The 20,256-nt window shown below is 42.0% G+C and overlaps 1 protein-coding gene across 6 annotated transcripts in view; it reads left to right on the forward strand.

The window, feature by feature from the left end:
- ralgps1 (Ral GEF with PH domain and SH3 binding motif 1) overlaps positions 1-20,256 on the forward strand; it is a 679,153-nt gene that overhangs the window by 465,470 nt on the left and 193,427 nt on the right. For all 6 annotated transcript variants that reach the window (XM_048613656.1, XM_048613661.1, XM_048613657.1 and 3 more), the window contains exon 9: positions 1,705-1,842. In XM_048613656.1, the coding sequence (XP_048469613.1) occupies positions 1,705-1,842 (138 nt within the window). The remainder of the gene's footprint in view (positions 1-1,704; positions 1,843-20,256) is intronic.

Below are 20,256 nucleotides of genomic sequence, written 5' to 3' on the forward strand. Positions count from 1 at the left end.
ACTTTCCTCCACTATCAACATCAAGCAGTTCTATGTCAGGTTATAACACAGTCAGACGAAGATTTAGGTTGCCTATATATTGCACAAATGGTAGACCACCTTCCAGCTTCAGAAAACCACCTCTTTTTGCACCACTGCTGTCTTTGGTACATTTTTTGACCTCAATTACCACTGATGCATGGCTGAAAGATATTGCAAGTTGATTGGAAATTAAATGTCGTCTGTAAATTCCATAAAACTGAGCAAATGCAATTTGTAAAAGATCACTACATTAGCAGACAGAGGAGATTTCTAATCTGTCCACCTGGACTGAATTTACAACAATGTCCGAGAAGTGAAAGAGTGGTATCTTCACGGCTGAATCATTTCGCGACTTGTTCAACTTTTTGAGCAGTATTTAAGTAACATAGGAACCTATCCATTACATGCCACTGGAAACATGAAGGTCAAATATTTGACATTTCCCCCCCACCAGGGAACACCCAGATCAAATCACCTGGGAAAAGGGGAACAATATTCATGACACTGTTTTCATACCCTTTGGAAAATTGTTTCCAGCTTCTGAGGCAGTGATTCTGTACCCGTGCCTGAATTGGACACACAAACAACAATAATAGGAAGGTGGAATGCATACAAATACATAAGTGTGCTTAAAATTATGGCATTGGACTTGCGTCAGGAATCTGCCCAAGATGAGAGACTCTATGCATTCTGATTTGATTCATTATTGTCACGTGTACTGAGATACAGTGAAAAGTATTGTTTTGTGTGCCAACCCAACAAATCCTACCTTATGTAAGTACATCAGGGTAATTAGAACAGAATGCAGAGTATAGTGTTCCAGCCTCAGCGAAGGTGCAGAGAAAGATTCACCCTAACAGATAAGGGATCCATTCGTAAGTCTGATCACAGTGGGGAAGATGCTGTTCTTACATCTGTTGGTACATGTTTTTAAACTTTTGTATCTTCTGCCTGGTGGAAGAGAGTGTGACGGGGTGGGAGGGGTCTTTGATTATGTTGGCTGCTTGGCCGAGTCAGTGGATGGAAGCCTGGTTTTTGTGATGGCTGCGTTCACAACTCCTGTAATTTCCAGCAATAATGAGCAGGATAAGAGCTGTAGGGTGATCATTTATAGATTTTGAAGTGCAACAGATCGCAAGAAATACTGTCCCAGATCTCCAAGGACTACAACTGGATGAAATCTTCCTCCCATTCTATTTACATGAGCCTGGATAGACAGGTGTGCTTCTGTACAATAACAATAGGGAGGTGGGGGTAGGGGGATAGGGGAACAAACAAGGAAAAGTTAACCTAGTTGTCTCGAATAGTGTCAGAGAAGCAAAATAACAAAACATGTCTTTATTAGTGGCTCAATTCAGAAATGGTGCCTTATTTGTCTTCTGTCCATTTACGGTGACGTTCAAGAAATTGACAAACAGTAGTAAAATCAATTAAACTGTCTGTTACAAATTTCTAGCAGAGTGGAAGAGAAGGATTGCATATTGTTTTACCATTTTCAATCAAAATTTTCAGAATGGTTTTCTAGTTTAATCTAATAATGTACAATTTGGAGAAAATCATTCTGTACAGATGTTGTCAAAAAGTTATTCTGAGATTCAACAAGTTCTTTTCTAACCAAAATTTTTTTTTAATGTCAAATTATGGCTTCATAGTCTAACATAGAAAATTGTCTTTCAATTTTAGGAATTTACTTGTTGGATTTGATCTACATTGACTCCGCCTACCCAGCATCTGACAGCATCATGGAGAATGAGCAGAGGTCAAATCAGATGAACAACATTTTGAGGATCATTTCAGATTTACAAGTTTCTTTCAATTGTGGTCTGTATTCAATTTTCAATTTGTTTTTGATTAAATGAAGCTAAATCCTACAACAAATATAGATTATTTAAGCAGTGCTTTAAAAGCCTTAAAAATGCTAACATTATTTACTCAGCTAATTGAAGCTTGGGGCTAAACTGTTTCTCTGGCAATGTGGGACACTTGTTCAACTTATTACCCAACTGCATATCGATATCAAATTTTTCAACTGCACATTTACTCATTTTCTCTCTAGAATTATATTGTGCTTTCACGTTTAATTCAGTATTTTCTTTCCACAATAATGTTCTTCTATCGTCATGCAGAAGTGTTGACTTCTCAATGCATGAAAAAGAAATACTACAGATGTAAGAAGTCTCAAATATGAACAGAAAATGCTAGAAAAACCTACTCAGTCAAGCAGCATCATTGGAGACAGAAACAGAGTTCTTATGTCAGATTGATGACCTTAGAACTGAACTGGAAAAAGTTTGACTCTTAACTGTTTCTGTTCTTACATAAAACCAATGAAAAGAGGTAGGGGGTGCAAGGTAAGAACAAAAGGTAACAAAGCAGGAGAGAGAAAGTGACAAAAAGTAAGTAAAGACAAAGGGGATGGCATCGAGATCGACAATGAAAGAAAGGATAAGTCTAGAGGGACTTGTGTTATCATCAAAAGGCCTGGAGGAGATGTAAATGGTAACAGCAGATGCAGTACCAGAATCTCCTGTCCCAAAAAAATGGGAGCTGTGACTATGACCTAAAATTGTTCAACTCAGTATTGAGTCTGAAATGCTGGCAGGTGAATAAAGGCCATATGAATAATTAACATCTTGAACATAAGAAATCAGTGCAAGATTAGGTCAAGTGACTCCTCAAACCTACTCCATTATTCAGTAAGGTTGCTGCTGGACCTATATGTCAACCCTGTTCTCCTTCCCTTAATTAAAACCCCTTATATCTCTAAGTTCTTCCCGTTCTGATTTTAAAAAAAAAAGGCATTGATCTGAAGCTATGGACAGCCAAGTGAGTTTTCGCCTATAACAGTGACAGTAGTGTATTTTGTTATTTTTCACGTATAAAGAGGTAGTAAATTGATTTAACTCATTCTAAGGACTTTATTCCAGTTAATTATAGGCTGCACATAAAATAAATCAGTTTGCTGTTCTGATTATGTGATCTTTCACTTGTGTTCCTTTTGGTCCGTCCTTCCAAAAGGTAAAAGAACACTTGACAGCACGTTTAGAGAATCCAGTACAAGTAACAAGGGTTCAATACTACAATGTTCACTATTGATTGATTCGATATTCAGTGTTAACAGAGCAAAATGGTTGTAACAAGTCTACTTAGAGTGACCACTGGTACTGATCCCAACAAAATACCAAATACAAGAACTGAAAAGTTCACAGTAGTGTGCTTTAAAGCATAATATGTTAACCGAGCTTCCTTCAAATTATCTTAAAAACAAAATATGCGTGGAGATGCTTTAACACACATTTTACAGCCAATTCTTTACTTTTGTGATAGGCGTACGGTTAGGGTTTATCCTTTTACTTTATCTCACAACAGGTTTTGCATTGTGTAATAACAGCCACAGGGATTCTGGTCTGTGATCAAGTAATTTACTGAGTTTTCAGTGGTTCGAATCACCCCCAGATCCCTGGTTCTGACCCCGGACTTAATTTAGGAATATGAAGTGAAGAAGACAATAGATAGGTGTTTCAGGGCAAAGAATCTCTGTGTTTATTAAATGCAAAGGTGAGTATATCATGAGAAATAAAAAGGTAAAAATAATAAACGGGGAAATGACACAAAGGTGAATAAGATACAAGAGATAAAAAGGTAAATTCAAAACAGTGAAACTGACACTATCAGTATTAACTTGACACAGGCTAATTATTATTAGAAACTAAATAGTAGTTTCCAACACAGACAGTTTAATTAGATTTTCTGACCTTGGGAGTTCTCCGCACTGTCACCAACCCACCTTCCCCTCCCTGTCAGCTAGGTTGGATACTTTAGGTCTCGAGGAGATAAGCTCACCACTGGGGATAAACACAATTATGAAATACAGCTGGCTATTCCTACTTGCCATAGCTGGTGCTTCACTGAAGACTTTGAACAGTGTAGGGCTTCAGTCTGGTTTGAGAACTTGGGTTTTCTTACTCTGTGGTGGTTTTATGAGCCAGTTTTCACCTCAGGATGTGTCTGAGGCCTTGTCAGGCATCTCAGTGGTTTTCGGAGGTCGTCAGATTTGAAGGTCTTGGTCGGTTACCGCGGGTTCCCCTGGTACAGAATAGCCCTGTGTTGGTAAATTTCAAGGGAGATAGCTGTGCAGATAGTTCTCAGGGGAGAGTCGCTGTCTGGCTTCCCTCTTCTGTTGGTAGCTGCGGGAATGGCTCTCTCTCTCTCTCTCTCTCTCTCTCTGTCTCCCGGGTCAGGGCTAGCAGTTACACAGACTGTGTTGACACAGTGTGGAGCTGGAGGAACACAACAGGCCAGGCAGCATCAGAGGGGCAGGAAAGTTGATGTTTCGGGTCAGGACCGTTTTCTTCAGACCCTTTTCTGAGGAAGGGTCCCGACCCGAAACGTCTGCTCCCCTGATGCTGCCTGACCTGCTGTGTTCCTCCAGCTCCATGCTGTGTTATCTCTGACTCCAGCATTTGCAGTTCTTACTATCTCTACACAGACTGTGTGCTCCGTTATCACCTCGCAGATCTGTGTTATCCATTGTGTTTCTGTTGTCCCCTTTATGGTGAATTGGCTTCCTGATTGTTTGGAGTAGGTGTAAATGTATTTTAAGTAAGTGGAAAGTCGAGTATTTCGGTGAATGAATATGAATTGAAACCTAAATTGAGGCCTAAAATTGGGCCTTCCTCTCCCGCAGGCCCAACCAGTCCCCCTCCACCGACACCCTTATCCGCTTAACTGAACGCATCCTTATCCTTAACAACTTCTCCTTCAGTTCCTCCCACTTCCTACAGACTAAGGGGATGGCCATGGGAACCCGCATGGGCCCAAGCTATGCCCGCCTCCTTGTAGGATACGTGGAAGAGTCCCTCTTCCGCAGCTTCACTGGCCCTATCCCCCACCTCTTCCTCCGCTACATCGACGACTGTATCGACGCCGCCTCATGCTCCCACGAGGAGCTCGAACAGTTCATCCACTTTATTAACACCTTCTATCCCAACCTCAAATTCACCTGGACCATCTCTGATACGTCTCTCTCCTTCCTGGACCTGTCTGTCTCCATTTCTGGTGACCACCTTGAAACTGATATCTATTTCAAGCCCACCGACTCCCACAGCTCCCTGGACTACACCTCCTCTCGCCCACCTTCCTGCAAGAATGCGATCCCCTACTCCCAATTACTCCGTCTCCGCCGGTCCCAAGATGAGGCGTTCCACTCCCGAACACCTCAGATGTCCTCCTATTTCAAGGACCACAACTTCCCCCCCCTCAGTGTCGAAAATGCCCTCGACCACATCTCTTGCGTTTCCTGCACCTCAGCCCTCACACCCCCTCCCCACAATAAAAACAAAGACAGAATTCCCCTTGTCCTCATGTATCACCCCATCAACCTCCGGATTCAACGCATCATTCTTCGCCACTTCTGCCACCTGCAATCTGACCCCACTACCAAGGATATATTTCCCGCCCCACCCTTATCTGCCTTCCAGAGGGACCACTCTCTCAGTGACTCCCTTGTCTGCTCCACACTCCCCACCAGCCCCACCACTCCTGGCACTTTTCCCTGCAACCGCAGGAAGTGCTACATCTGCCCCTACACCTCCCCCCTCACCCCCATCCCAGGCCCCAAAAAAAGCCTTCCACATTAAACAGATGTTCACCTGCACATCCGTTAATGTGGTCTATTGTATCTGCTGTTCCTGATGTGGCCTCCTCTACATTGGGGAGACCAAGTGGAGGCTCGGAGACCGCTTTGTGGAGCACCTACGCTCGGTTCGCGACAAACAACAGCATGAGCCATTTCAACTCCCCCTCCTACTCCCTGGACGACATGTCCATCCTGGGCCTCCTCCAGTGGCACAACGATGCCACCCAGAAACTGGAGGAACAGCACCTCATATTCAGCCTTGGAAGCCTACAGCCCAATGGCCTAAATTTGGACTTCACAAGCTTCAAAATCTCCCCACCCCCGACCTCATCCCAAGACCAGTCCCCCCATCACCCCTGCCTCATTGACCTGTCCGTCTTCTCTCCCACCTATCCGCTCCACTATCCACCTGCTATCACCGCTCCCCCACCCTCTCTATTTATTTCAGAGCCCCCTTCCCCTCTCCCATTTCTGAAGAAGGGTCCAGACCCAAAACATCAGCTTTCCTGCTCCTCTGATGCTGCCTGGCCTGCTGTGTTCATCCAGCTCTACACTGTGTTATCGATGAATTGAAGTTGAATGCCTTGGTACCTCTGAAGAGTCCAATATGTCTAAATTTATTGCCTTAGGTCTGGTTCATTGTTCCTTTAGGGCTAAGGCATGAGTAGGAGTTGTAACTGAGCTGTGGTTCCAGACAGCTATCTCCGTGATTGTGTATTCACAAACATAGCCCAGCTGCCTTTCTTTTTGTTTTTTGAAAGTTCTGTTAAAAATCCAGCGTTTTGGTCCAGTATTCGAAATGACAGGGATTTTTGCTCAGTCCTACACGGTATTCTCCCACAACGGTATTGACTCCAATCGTAATCCCATTTCACAAACTCTTGGAAGCTCTCCTGACTAAAGTGACCACTTCCTCTGACTCAAATGCTTGAAGGTCTCTTCCAATTCTCATCCTGCATCCATAGTGCAAACTTTCCAAGTGGGTCATGGCTTGAGAAGCTTGGCTGATTTATTTCTCTTTTGGGATATCGAGGCCTATCCTTTCTATCCTCAGCTGAGGCCAACAACCTTGACACAAGACAGGGCAGCCCCCTACAGCCTTTTCACTCATGCAGCCTGTCAAGTGCGTCAAGTAAACCGCAGTTGGCAATTGGGAAAAGCACAAATCAAATTTCAAAATGGGTAATGAGCACGGATTTAGAGTTCAATTTTAACCTAAGCTAAACACAAATTGCTGCAGGCCTTGCACAGCAACAATCTCTATCAATCCCTACGGACAGACATGGCCCACTGCACTTTTCTTCCTTTAAAATAGTGTTGTGCTGTCTGTCCTTAATTGTTTAAATAGAATAGAGTCATAGAATCGTAGTGCCAAACAGCATGGAAACAGACTAGTCCACACCAACCGTGTTCCCAAACTAAGCTAATCCCACCTGCCTGCGCTTGGCCCATATTGCTCCCAACTTTTCCTATGCATGTATTTATCCAAATGTCCTTTAAACAGGAATGTTGATAACTTCTGGAAAAAATATTTGATGAAGGTGAAATAACTCCACAGGAGCCAATACCCTGTCACCAAGTCACCCTTTATTTACATGTACGTGATACTTGACACTGGTGCAGCTCCCTCAGAGTCAGCTGTCAGAGTGAATAGAATCTCTGAGATTCCTGTTTATAGCTGTCAGCCAGGGCTCCCTGATCAGACCGGATTAACAGTCCCAATCAGGGAACTCGTATTCTATGAGATCCACCTGGCTGACCTTGTTACAATTCCTACAGAAGGACATGAGACTGTACAGGTTATTGGTGAGATTGCAGCAATTGTGTAATTTTTTTTTTGGTTCCTTACTTAAGGATAAATATGCACTTGAATCAGAAGCAGTTCGGGGAGGTTTCACTCAGCTGCTTCCTGGGATGAGAGTATTGTCCTACGAGGAAAGGTTGGACAGATTGGATCTGTACTCATTGGAGTTTAAAAGAATGAAGCTTGATCTTATTGGGTGGGGTCAGGCAGCATCCTTGTGGTAATGCCACTGCACTATTGATGTAAAGACTCAGAATAATACCCCGACAACACTGGTTCAATCCCATCACAGCAACTGGTGGAATTTAAATTCAATTAATAAATATAAAAATAGTCTCAATAATAGTGACCATGAGATCTACTATCAACTGCTGTAAAAACCCAACTAGTTCACTAATGGCAGGGAATCTGCCGTCTTTAGGATAGCTCAGTGGTTAGCACTGCTGCCTCACAATAACAGCCCAATGATGTGCAGGTTAGGTGGATTGGCCATGGAAAATTGTCCATAGTGTCCAGGGATATGTAGGCTATGTGGGTTAGCCATGAGAAATGCAAAGTTACAGGGGATAGGGTAGGGAGTTGGGTCTGAGAGGGATGTTCTTTGGAGGGTCGGTGTGGACTTGATGGGCTGAGTGGCCTGCTTGCACACTGTAAGGATTCTATGATTCTTACCTAGACATGACTCCAGGTCCACAGCAATATGATTGACTCTTAATTATCCTCTGAAATTGCCTAGCAAGACAGGGCTGTTAGGGCTGGGAAACAAATACTGGCATTACTACTGGTGCCCACACTCGTGAAAGAATGAAGAAACTATAAGGTTGCGGGGAGCATGGATACTCTGGAAATGTTTCCCCTCATGGGGGAATCCAGCCCAAGGATAAAATGTTCAAAAATAAGGGGTGACAAGTTGAGGCTTTGCATTGGACAAGTACAGAAACTTAATCCATGTTTTCTATCAATCTAGATTTAAAAAGCATTTATTTGGGAATTTTGTACACTTCTTTTAAAAACTTTAATTTTGTGATAACCCTGGGGCTTGGTTTCCACTGTGCTATCCCAGTGAGGTGTGACAACGCCTCCATCAGCATGTCATGCTTCAAATGGCCACAGTTGAGACGGAGTCTGAGACCTTTATACCCTCAGACCACTATGCTATGAAATGGTGGTGACATTGTGAACATTCGTCATATAGGTAAACTGTATCCCAACTATGAGACATAGCACAGAGTATTAAACAGCAGGCAAATTGTTTTAAACCGAAAATAGAACTGAAGTTCCTTGTTCAGTTAGACCGCACCCAGCATAAAACAAACTGACATAATGTGGTCTTTAAGAGGCTGAGTTTTCTTACATCTGTGCTTTAGTAAGTGGTCAGTAACAGCTGCATTAGTCTGCTCCTCTGTCATCAGCTCTGTGGGTTTCCGCTTACAAACTGCAGGATCGCAGTGGTGTGAATTTTCCCAAGTTGTCCATTATCCATTAGTATCACTGCGAGCTGATGGATGGTAGGTTGTAATGATGTATTTTTGTGATTGAGGAAGGATTTCAACAGCCCTGACATGCTGAAGGAGGAACAGCTGAGTGCTGTTACTTGGGCAGTGTCATCAACTGTTCAAATGTAAAGTCTTTCCTGCAGCTGATTAACAGCTGTTAATTTGAGCTGAAACCACATAAATTATCTTCTAATGAAACATATTGGAGTCATATATGTGCATCTAAATCTATCTATAAAACAACTATATCTATACAATAAGGACTATCTATGTAACAACTTGTGTTTAAATTAAATATCTATATAACAACTGTATATATAATGTTTATTTGAGTTAATGTCTATATAACAGTACCGATATGACAACAACTTACATTTATACTGCGCCTTTAATGAAAAGAAGCATTCCAAAATGCTTCACAGGAGTGTTATAACACAGTATGGTATAAAGCCACAAGGATACAGCAATAAACAACTGCACCTCCCAGTCGCGAACCATTTCAACTCCCCCTCCCATTCCTCAGACGACATGTCCATCCTGGGCCTCCTGCAGTGCCACAACGATGCCACCCGAAGGTTGCAGGAACAGCAACTCATATTCCGCTTCGGAACCCTGCAGCCCAATGGTATCAATGTGGATTTCACAAGTTTCAAAATCTCCCCTCCCCCTACCGCATCCCAAAACCAGTCCAGCTCGTCCCTGCCTCCCTAACCTGTTCTTCCTCCCACCTATCCCCTCCTCCCACCTCAAACCGCACCTCCATCTCCTACCGACCAACCTCATCCTGCCCCCTTGACCTGTCCGTCCTCCCTGGACTGACCTATCCCCTTCCTAACTCCCTGCCTACACTCACCTTTCCTGGCTCCATCCCCGCCTCTTCGACCTGTTTGTTTCCTCTCCACCTATCCTCTCCTCTATCCCTCTTCTATCCGCCTCCCACTCTCTCCCTATTTATTTCAAAACCCCCTTCCCCTCCCCCTTTTCTGATGAAGGGTCTAGGCCCGAAACGTCAGCCTCTCTGCTCCTATGATGCTGCTTGACCTGCTGTGTTCATCCAGCCCTGCACCTTGTTGTCTCGGATTCTCCAGCATCTGCAGTTCCTACTAACCCAGGATACAGCAATGTCGGACATAGGATCAGGAATAGGCCATATGAGCCTGCTCCATCGTTCTTTTTTATGATGGTTATTCTGATTTTGGTCTCAAATCCACTTTCCTATCTGTGCCCCAAAACCCTTTACTTATTTTGTCTATCAAAATCTACATAACTCAACCTTGAATAAATTCAAGCAACGAGCCGTACTACCTTATGCGGAAGAAAATTCCACTTTCTCATGAGCCCCACAGAGCAAAAAAAAATCCATCTTATTGGCGAGACCTCTGATTCTTAAACTATGTTCCCTAGGTTTACGCTTCACCTCAAGAGAAAACCTCTTCCTGGTATTCTCCCTTTCCACTTCCCTCAGGATCACCGTTCATTCTTTCAAACTTCAATGGGTACAGCCCTCATCAGTTCAATCTTTCTTCGTAAGAAAGGGTGACACAGTGGCTCAGTGGTTAGCACTGCTGCCTCACAACACCAGGGACTTGTGTTCGATTCCACCCTCGGGCGACTGTCTGTGTGGAGTTTGCTTGTACTCCCAGTGTCTGTGTGGGTTTCCTCTGGGTGCTCCGGTTTCCTCCCACAATCCAAAGATGCGCAGATTAGATGGATTGGCCATGCTAAATTGCCCATAGTGTTCAGGGATGTGTAGATTAGGTGCGGTAGCCATGGTAAATGCAGGGATAGAGTAGTTGGATGCTGTTTGGAGGTTCGGTGTAGACTTGTTGGGCCAAATGGCCTGTTTCCACATGGTAGGGATTTTGTGGCCAACCCTTTTATCCCAGGAGTGAGTCAAGTGAACTTGCTCTCAATTGCTTCTAAAACAACAACACCTTTTCTTAAATCAGAAGACCAAAACTGTACATAGTACTCCAGATGTGGTGTCATCAATGCCCTGCAGTTACGGTGACACGTTCCTGCTTTTCAATTCCATTCCCCTTGCAATAAATGACAACATTTCATTTGCCTTCCTAATCACTTGGTGCACCTGCTTGCTAACCTTTTGTGATTCAGTGGCCAGGGTTCCCAGATCCCTCCATACAACTATTTAAATAGTATATTGATTTTCTATTCTCCCTGCCAAAGCAAACAAGCACACATTTATCCACTTTGTACAACATTACTAAAGTCTTGTTGATTCACTTAACCTGTCTGTTATGCTTTACACTCGACCTTTTCTTCTTAACTGGAGTTCCTACGTCTCAGTGTCATCAGCAAATTTAACCCCTGTACCCTCATCCACATCTTTGATACAGTTGGTAAGTAGTTGAGAACCTTGCACTGATCCCTGTGGCAGTCTACTAGTGATAGTTTGCCAATGTGAGAGAGACCCATCTGTCTTTACTCTCCCAATCCTGTTAGCTAATCAATGCTTTACCAATGCTAATATGCTACCTCCAACACCATGTGTTCTTACCTTGTGCAGTAACTGTTGATGAAGCACCTTATTGGATGAAAATTCAAGTACACTGCATTTATCATTCCCCTTCTGTCCACCGGGGGATGTTACTTCATTGATAAACCCTAATATATCAATTAAATATGATTTTCCTTTCACAAAGCCACATTGGCTTTACCTTATCACATTGTCATTTTCTAAGTATCCCTCTGTAACCTTCTTAATAATGGATTCTAGTACATTCCTTATGACAGATGTTCGGCTAACTGGTATAACTGGTATATACACTTTCCTGCGTTCAGAAGTGAGAGAGCTCGGCTGAGCAGTTTGTTCTTAGCAGCTCCTCTCCAACTGAACCAGATAAACCATGCAGCTCTTCAAGCCAGTCACTGTTCGAGATTCCTGTCAGGGTCTAAAGCAAAGCATGTGGTTATCACCAGTCGTGAAGCCAAAAAAAATCTGATCTCCATAGTGACTTTCAATGATCTTTTTTAATAAAATTATTCTAGGTATGGACAGAAAACTTGCAATATATTCCATATTCCACAATCCTTCAAAACCTAAGTCCTCCAAGCAACATTCAACATAAAGAGCTTTCATAAGTAACACATGTCCCTTTATTTCCAGGTTGTAACTTTTTTCCTGTGCCCACGCGCTCAACAGCACTCATGGTCTAACGGTCAATGCAGGCTTGGCATAGGGTCCTTACTTTTCAATTCTGATGCTTCAGAAATAATACCTGCTGCTTGGTTTGCTTTCAGTTGACTTTGCTAACCTGTGGCACAACTTAATAATAAATCTGTTTGCATTCTGAGATTACTTTGTTCCTCCAACCTCCACAGACGCATACCTTCCAGGTCATAAGTAGTATCTCACATTTATTGGTCTTGAACATCATTTCCCAATAATTTTCCCCGTCTGCAAATTTATTCATGTCTATCTGTAATTTCTTGTTGTTATCCTCTGTATTGAATCCTCCACTTTAGATTTGGCATCATCATAGTAAATTTAGAAATTGTACTTTTGATTTCAAAGCCCAACTTGTTAATATAAATTTTGAGCAGCTGTGGTCTCACCAGATTTGCAGATTATTTTCTGTGTCTTTTTTTCAAAAGTTGACTAGTGCTTAGTTTCCCCATTTTTTTCCCTACTGTTGGAGATGTCCTGTATCAGGCCAAGAATCTTGATACTGACTGGGTTAGTGAGGGTTTGTTAGAAAAAGCTCAGCTGTGCTATGTAGATTCCTTCTTAACCCAGTTATACTACCGCACGGTTCTCCTCAACTGACCTCCCTCTACCATCAGCAAAGCCTACAGCCAGAAAAGCACAACCATGAATAGAAATTTTAAGCAATTGCTCATGGAAGAGCCTTCCAGTATTGCTGCTGTTGGCTCACAACCAGCTTGAGTGAATGGATTGAATTCAGAATATCAACGTTCACATCAAATTGTAGAATCAATTTTCACTCGTCCTTCAATAGAAACAAGTATTAAGTCTGTGGGGGGGAAAATGTAATTCTGGTTGCAGTGGGGCATTTAGATCAAATTAGAAGTTGGATCTTATTTTAGCAATTGATTTTTGTCTTTATCTTTCTATTACATTTTCACAATTTACTCCAAGTTCTCTCATATTCAGGGCAACAACCTCTTCTATAACTGACTCCCTGTTGGGCTGATTTTAATCATCCAGTATCTGATAGTTGCTCAGTGACTGAGTTGAGACCCAAGTTACAGTAATAATGTTGAGGATTGGCATATGCATTCTCTGTTCCTCCTAACCCAAGGATAACAGAGAAATGCACACTGCATCAGATAGCTACTGGTTTCCTTTAGATACATTACATTGCTAATGCTCTAGTAATCTTAGCCAATATCCAGAATGGAGCTGACATGAGATTCTGTTTGACTAATAATTTTTTTTTTTTTTTGCCATTTGTCCCTGTTGATGAGCCAAAAGGAGCTGAAGATTTGGAAACTCAAAGCCTGGAATTCTTGAACTCTGCAAAAGTGGGGAAGAAAAATGGTCTTGTATGGTTGAACCAAGTTAATCAAATTAAAATAGTTGAATTCCACACAGATATGAGGCACAAGACCATTAAAGTGGTTGTCACTTCAATGCATTCATTTCAAAACAAGACAAGTGGTCTGTGTGAAGCAATACCAACTTGCTTTGCAGTCAGTGCATACTTAGATAGCATTCTTTCAGAGTGATGCTTTGTATCCAGGCCCACTCTGCCTGTGCTGTCAGTATGTGAGAGACCAACTTAATAAACTTCTTAGATAAATTTATCCTGAAGATGAGTGTCAGTTCCCTCTTCATTGTTCCTCTGTCAAGTAGCTCAGAACTCAACATTCCTCAGAACATGATAATCCTGATGATCTCAGACCACTTGACTACCTAAATTGCCATCTATCTATTTTATTAATTAGAAATGATTTGTTATGGCCAGGGTCTTGCCCTTCTGAGCAATGTTATTTTCAGTGATAGTAAAAGAGCTGATTGAAGCTGCAAGCTGACAAGTTGTCTTCTTCTCAATGCTTGTTTCTTTTTAAATATGATTCACCAACATTGCAGTGGAGAAAGGCAGTGTTGTACTGTCTGACCAAAACAGTGAGACAATTGAGATAGTCACATTTCATTGCGTATGCAGTCCTGACCTGTAAGTTTTTTTTTTGTGATTATCATTAATCACTCAGTTTTGATCTCAATGTACAGTATCTATGGATCTTTGTGCAGGCTATTATACAGTCTGAAAAAAAAAATAAACTCTTACTGCCACATATTTTCAGTAGCTGCCAGGGATGGGGAATCAAAACTGAAGAGCTAAAGCTATCAAAGTAGTACCGATGGTTTTGTGTATTTTCAGTAGCTGGTAAAATAAGGTTATTACTTAGGTTGCCGCCTTTAAAAATGCTGAGGCAAATATTGTTTTTGAACTTAGATCTGTGGATGAGTCCCACTTTCTATAGAGTTCTCAGTGTACAATGGCTTCACAGTCAGAGGAAAGAAGATGCCATTTGTCCTTGAACTCCAAGGTAGTTGGCTATAAAAGGCTATTGATTTTCTGGTGAGGATTTCCCCTTTCCCAATGTTAGTTTGAGTCCAGTGTCAGCTCAAGAAGGTCTCTGGTGTTCAGTGATAACACTAAACAGGCAAAACAGCCAATCCTGGTGAAGTATTCCCACAGTCAGCAAACCAAGAAATAAATAACATTACCTTTATCTATAAAATGATTACTAAGTGAGTGTGAAATAGATTATGGGGACATACATGGACTATAGTAAAGCCTTTGACAGGGTTTCACATGGTAGACTGGTTAGTAAAGTTAGATGACATGGGATTCAGCGAGAGCTTACTAGTTGGATGCAAATTTGGCTTGACGATAGGAGACTGGGTTGTGGTGGTGGTTTTTCAGGCTGTGTTCTGTAGGGATTGGTGCTGGGTCCGCTATTGTTTGTCATTCATGTAATCAATTTGGGTGAGAATATAGGAAACATGTTTAGTAAGTTTGCAGATGACACCAAAATCAGTGGTAGACAGTAGAGGAAGGCTATCTAAGATTACAAAAGGATCGTCATCGATCGGAACAATGGGCTGAAGAGAGGCAAATGTAGTTTAATTTAGATAAATGCGAGGTAAGATGAACCAGGGCTGGACTCATTCAGTTAATAGTAGGGTGCTGAGGAGTGTTGTCAAACAGAGAGACCTAGGGGTTCAGGCACATAATTCTTTGAAAGTTGAGCCACAGGTAGACAGAGTAGTAAAGGAGGCATTTGGCATGCTTGCATTCATTGCTCAGACCATTGAGTTTAGGAATTGGGATGTCATGTTGCAGTTTAACAGGACATTGGTGAGGCCACTTTTTGAGTACGGTATACAGTTCTGGTCGCTGTGCTATAGCAAACATATCATTAAATTGGAGAGGGTGCAGAAAAAATTTCCAAGGATGTTACCAGGACTGAAGGGTTTGAGTTCATAGAATCCCTTACAGTATGGAAGCAGGCCATAACCCTGCATTTCCCATGGCTTACCCACCGAGACGTTATGGGCAATTTAGCAAGGCCAATCCAACTAACCTGCACATCTTTGGACTGTGGAAGGAAACCCACGATTAAACAAAGAGAATGTGCAAACTTCACACAGACAGTCGCCCGAGGGTGGAATCGAACCTGGGTCCCTGGCACTGTGAGGCAGCAGTGCTAACCACTGAGCCACGATGCTGTCCTGTTATGTTATGAGGAGAGGCTAGATAAGCTGGGACTTTTATTTCACTGGAGTGTAGAAGGTTGAGGGGTATTCTTCTAGAGGTTTATAAAATCATGAGGGGCATAGATAAGGTGAATAGCAAAAGTCTTTTCCCTAGGGTAGGGGAGTTCAAAATTAAAGGGCATAGTTTTAAGAAGAGAGGAGAAAGATTTTAAAAGGACCTGAGACCTTTTCATACAGAGGGTGGTTCATATATAGAATGAACTGCTAGAGGAAGTGTTAGATGCAGGTATAATTACAACAATTAAAATACATTTGGACAGGTACGTGAAGAGGAAAGGTTTAGAAGGATATGGGACTAGTTTAGTTTGGGAAACTTGGGCAGCATGGACATGTTGGACCGAAGCTTCTGTTTTCATGCTGTATAACTCTATGAATCTACACACATAGGATTAAGATAAAAGCTGAAGTATCATGAACATCATAAATTATAATTTAAAAATATGTGGAAGTTTTTAAAATCAAAATGGAGAAATTTGCCATTCCATAAATATGAAGACTTTTTTGCTGCCAGAGAGGTTGATCATAAATAATTATACACTTGTTAAATTATTAATAATCAATAATAATTTATCTTACTCAACAAGATAACTTTTTCAAGGGTTTCCTCACTGAGACTAATGTCAAAGGTTTAAAATTCATGTCAAATCCGGTGATTTCAGAGGATTTCCACTTGGCTGCATTTGAACTGTGCACTTTGTGTGGATCTGGAATCTCTGATAGCACCTTGGAAAACTATACATGTGGGAGTGCCTTGTCAGTTTCACAGTCACAGTGATGGTGAGCATTTGCATTTTCACTGTCATCACGACTGCTAACACTGCTCCCATATGTTTGCAGCACTCTATTAAAATATCCATCAATGTCAGACTCAATTATGTGACATTTGGTGCTGAATGTCAAAAAGAAAAAGTACAATTTGTTTTATCCATTCACTGGATGTGGATGTCATTGGCTAGACCAGCACTTATTGCTCACCCCTAATTGTCCAGAGAACACTTAAGTGTCACATATAGGCCAGACCAGGTAAGGATGGCCGTTTCCTCCCCTAACTCATCCAGTGGTCTTCATTAGACCCATAATTCCAGATATTTATTGAATTCAAATTCCACTATCGGCCATGGCAGGATTTGAACTTGGGGCGCCAAAACATTACCAGGGTCTCTGGATTAATAGTCTAGCGATGATCCCACCAGGCCATTGTTCGTCTATATATGTATCACCAAATGGTTCTTGTTCTGGTTTTAGTGAATTCATATTTTCACTAATGGCTGAGCTAATGCCTTTTATAGAGTTAGCTACTGTACCAGAAAGTCTCTCACTTGGCAGCTGGAGTCAGAGACAGAACAGAGTTTGAGGCAACAGCTAGCGTTTTACAATCGTCCTTGACTGGGAAGGGAAAAAGTCATCCAGGGCTTTCAGGAACCTACATTGACTCTCAACAATATGAGGAATTAATTTTGTCAATTGTGAACCAGATTATGCTGGAAATGAGGAAATACTTTGCTGTTAACAGGATGGAAACTTGAATTGATAAGTGGCTCTGAAAGTTAATTACTGCAGGAAGAGTAATTGCCCTACATCAACAGTACAGATGTAATTTCATTTTAAATAGTGATGCATAAAGTGGATGTGTAATCTCTTTGACCTGATAGTACGAGGTATAACCTTTGTCAACTGTAATTTTGCGACCATTGACAAGCGGAGGAATTAGTTGAATGTGGAAATGATAATGGTCTAATTCTTTTAAGTGGATTCATGTTCATGTTCCAATAGTTTTAACAGATTTTAAACGTTAATTAGCAATATGCTGGGAGCTTTATTGTTGTAAATCCGGAAGGATTAAAATGATGCACATTTCTTGTCATTTTACGCATGTGGTTTATTCATTAATGCCTTGTCCACATTAAGTTAACATTTATTTGCAATACCTAAAATAAACAGTCAGTAAAATCATTTGAATACTTCCAGATTAAAAATATATGCATAAACTGTAGCTCCTACATATTTTTAATCACCCTGTTTGGCCATGTTATGATCAGTTGCAGATGGATGGGATATGAGCCTGGATCATCTGCTCCAGAAGTAGGGGCATTACCCCTGTACCACAAGGCCACCTGAATATTTTTAGCTGAGTAACAAAGACTGATTCTAGAAATATCTTTGAATTAACAGGAGCAGGATTAGGCCATTTGGTCTGGAATCCTCCTTCACGATGAAGATCGTAGCTAATCCGATAGCAGCCTTCACTCAACTTCCCCAGATACGCTGATCACCTTTTGAGTCCTTCATAGAGCAAAAACCTGTCTAACTTGGCCTTGAGAATATTCAATGTCCAAGCCTCCACAGTTGCCTGTGAAGAGAATTTCAAAGGCTAACCACCCTTGGAGAGAAGAAATTTCTCCTCATCTTATTCTTGGGGAAATCCCTTGTTCTGAAACCCTGACCCCCTAGATTCTAGATTCCCCGATCAGGGGAAACATTCTCTCAGCTTTCGAGCCCCGTCTGATATCTTTTGTTTCAATTAGATCACCTCTCGTGCTTCCCAACACCAAACGGACCAGCTATAATCTCCTTGACATTTCATCACAGGAAGCGGCCTTGTGAGCTTTCTCTGAACTGCTTTCAATGCAATTATATCCCTCATCGAGGAAGGAATCATAACTATACACAATGCTCTGGGTGTGGTTTTTAACCAACATCCTGTACCATTGTGGCAAGACTCTATCCCCCTTGCAATAAAATTCAACATGCCATTTGCTTTCCTAATTACTTATTGTGCCTGTATACTAACATTTTGTAATTTGTGTACAAGGACAACCAGATCCTCTTGCCTTGTGACATTCTGTAGTATCCCTCTAATTACATAATATTCTGCTTTTCTAATTTTCCTGCCAAAGTGGACAATCTTCCATTTCGTTTTTTAAATTCGTTCACGGGATGTAGACATCACGGGCCAGCCTAGTATTTATTGCCTCTCCCTAACTGCCCAGATGACAGTTGAGAGTCAACCACATTGTTGTTTGTTAGAGTTGCATGTAGGCCAGACCAGGTAAGGATGGCAGTTTCCTTACTAATGGACATTAGTGAACCAGATGGGTTTTTCCAACACTGGCAAAAGTTTCATAGTCATCATTAGACTTAATCTCAGATTTTTCCCTTATTGAATTCACATTCCACCATCTGCCATGCTGGGATTTGAACATAGGTCCCCAGACCATTAGCTGGGTCTCTGGATTAATAGTCTAGTGGTAATACTACTGGGACATTATTAGCAGCAACTCTGGTGACAATACACTTATTTCTGTCATCCACATCATCAATATGTTGTGAATAGTTGAGGTCCCAGAACGATCCCTCTGGTCTTCAACTGATTACAGTTTGTCGTCCTGAAAATCACCCTTTTATCCTCATTCAGTTTCCTCTTAGCCAATTCAGTATCCATACCAATTTTCTCCCCAAAAACATGAGCTCTTATCTTGTGTGGTAACCATGCACATGGCATCTTATCAAATGCCTTTTGGAAATCAAAGTATACTACATCTACAGGCTCCCCTTTATCTATCCTGCTTATTACATCTACAATGCATTTTAATAAATGCTCAGTGGTTAGCAGTTGCTGCCTCACAGCATCAAGGACCCGGGTTCGATTCTACCCTCGGGCGACTGTCTGTGTGGAGTTTGCACATTCTCCCCATGACTGCGTGGGTTTCCTCCGGGTGCTCTGGTTTCCTCCCACAGTCCAAAGATGTGCAGGCTAGGTAGATTGGCCATGCTAAATTGCCCGTAGTGTTCAGGGATGTGTAGATTGGGTGGGTTACAGAGGGATGGGTCTGGGGGATGCTCTGAGGGTCAGTGTGGACTTGTTGGGTGGAAGGGCCTGTTTCCACGCTGTCGGGATTCTATGATTCTATGGAACATGATTTCCCTTTAGAAAAGCCATGTTGACACTGCTTGATTGCAGCTTAAGTTGCTTAAGTTCCAGCTTTCTGTCACCCCCTTTTTGGAACGATGATGTTACTTTGTTGCAATCTTCCTGGACCCTAGGAAATTTTGGAAGATTCCAATCGAATGTCATTTACATAAATGATTTGGATCTGAATATGGGAGGTGTGGTTAGTAAGTTTGCAGATGACGCCAAAATTGGTGCTGCAGTGGACAGCGAAGAAGGTTACCTCCGAGTACAATGGGACCTTGATCAGATGGGTTGATGGGCCAAGGAGTGGCAGACGGAGTTTAATTTAGATAAATGTGAGGTACTATGTTTTGGAAAGTCAAATCAGGGGAGGATTTATACAGTTAATAGTAAGGTCTTGGGGAGTGTTGCTGAACAAAGAGACCTTGGAGTCCAGGCTCACAGTTCCTTGCAAGTAGAGTGGCAGGTTGACAAGGTAGTGAAGGAGGCGTTTGGTACACTTGCCTTCACTGGTCAGTGCATTGAGTAGAGGAGTTGGGAGGTCATGTTACAGCTGTACAGGATAGTGGTTAGGCCACTTTTGGAGTAATGTGTTCAGTTCCGATCTCTCTGCTA

The sequence above is a fragment of the Rhincodon typus genome, chromosome 28 (assembly GCF_021869965.1).
Source record: "Rhincodon typus isolate 14 chromosome 28, sRhiTyp1.1, whole genome shotgun sequence".
NCBI classification, from domain to species: Eukaryota; Metazoa; Chordata; class Chondrichthyes; order Orectolobiformes; family Rhincodontidae; genus Rhincodon; species Rhincodon typus.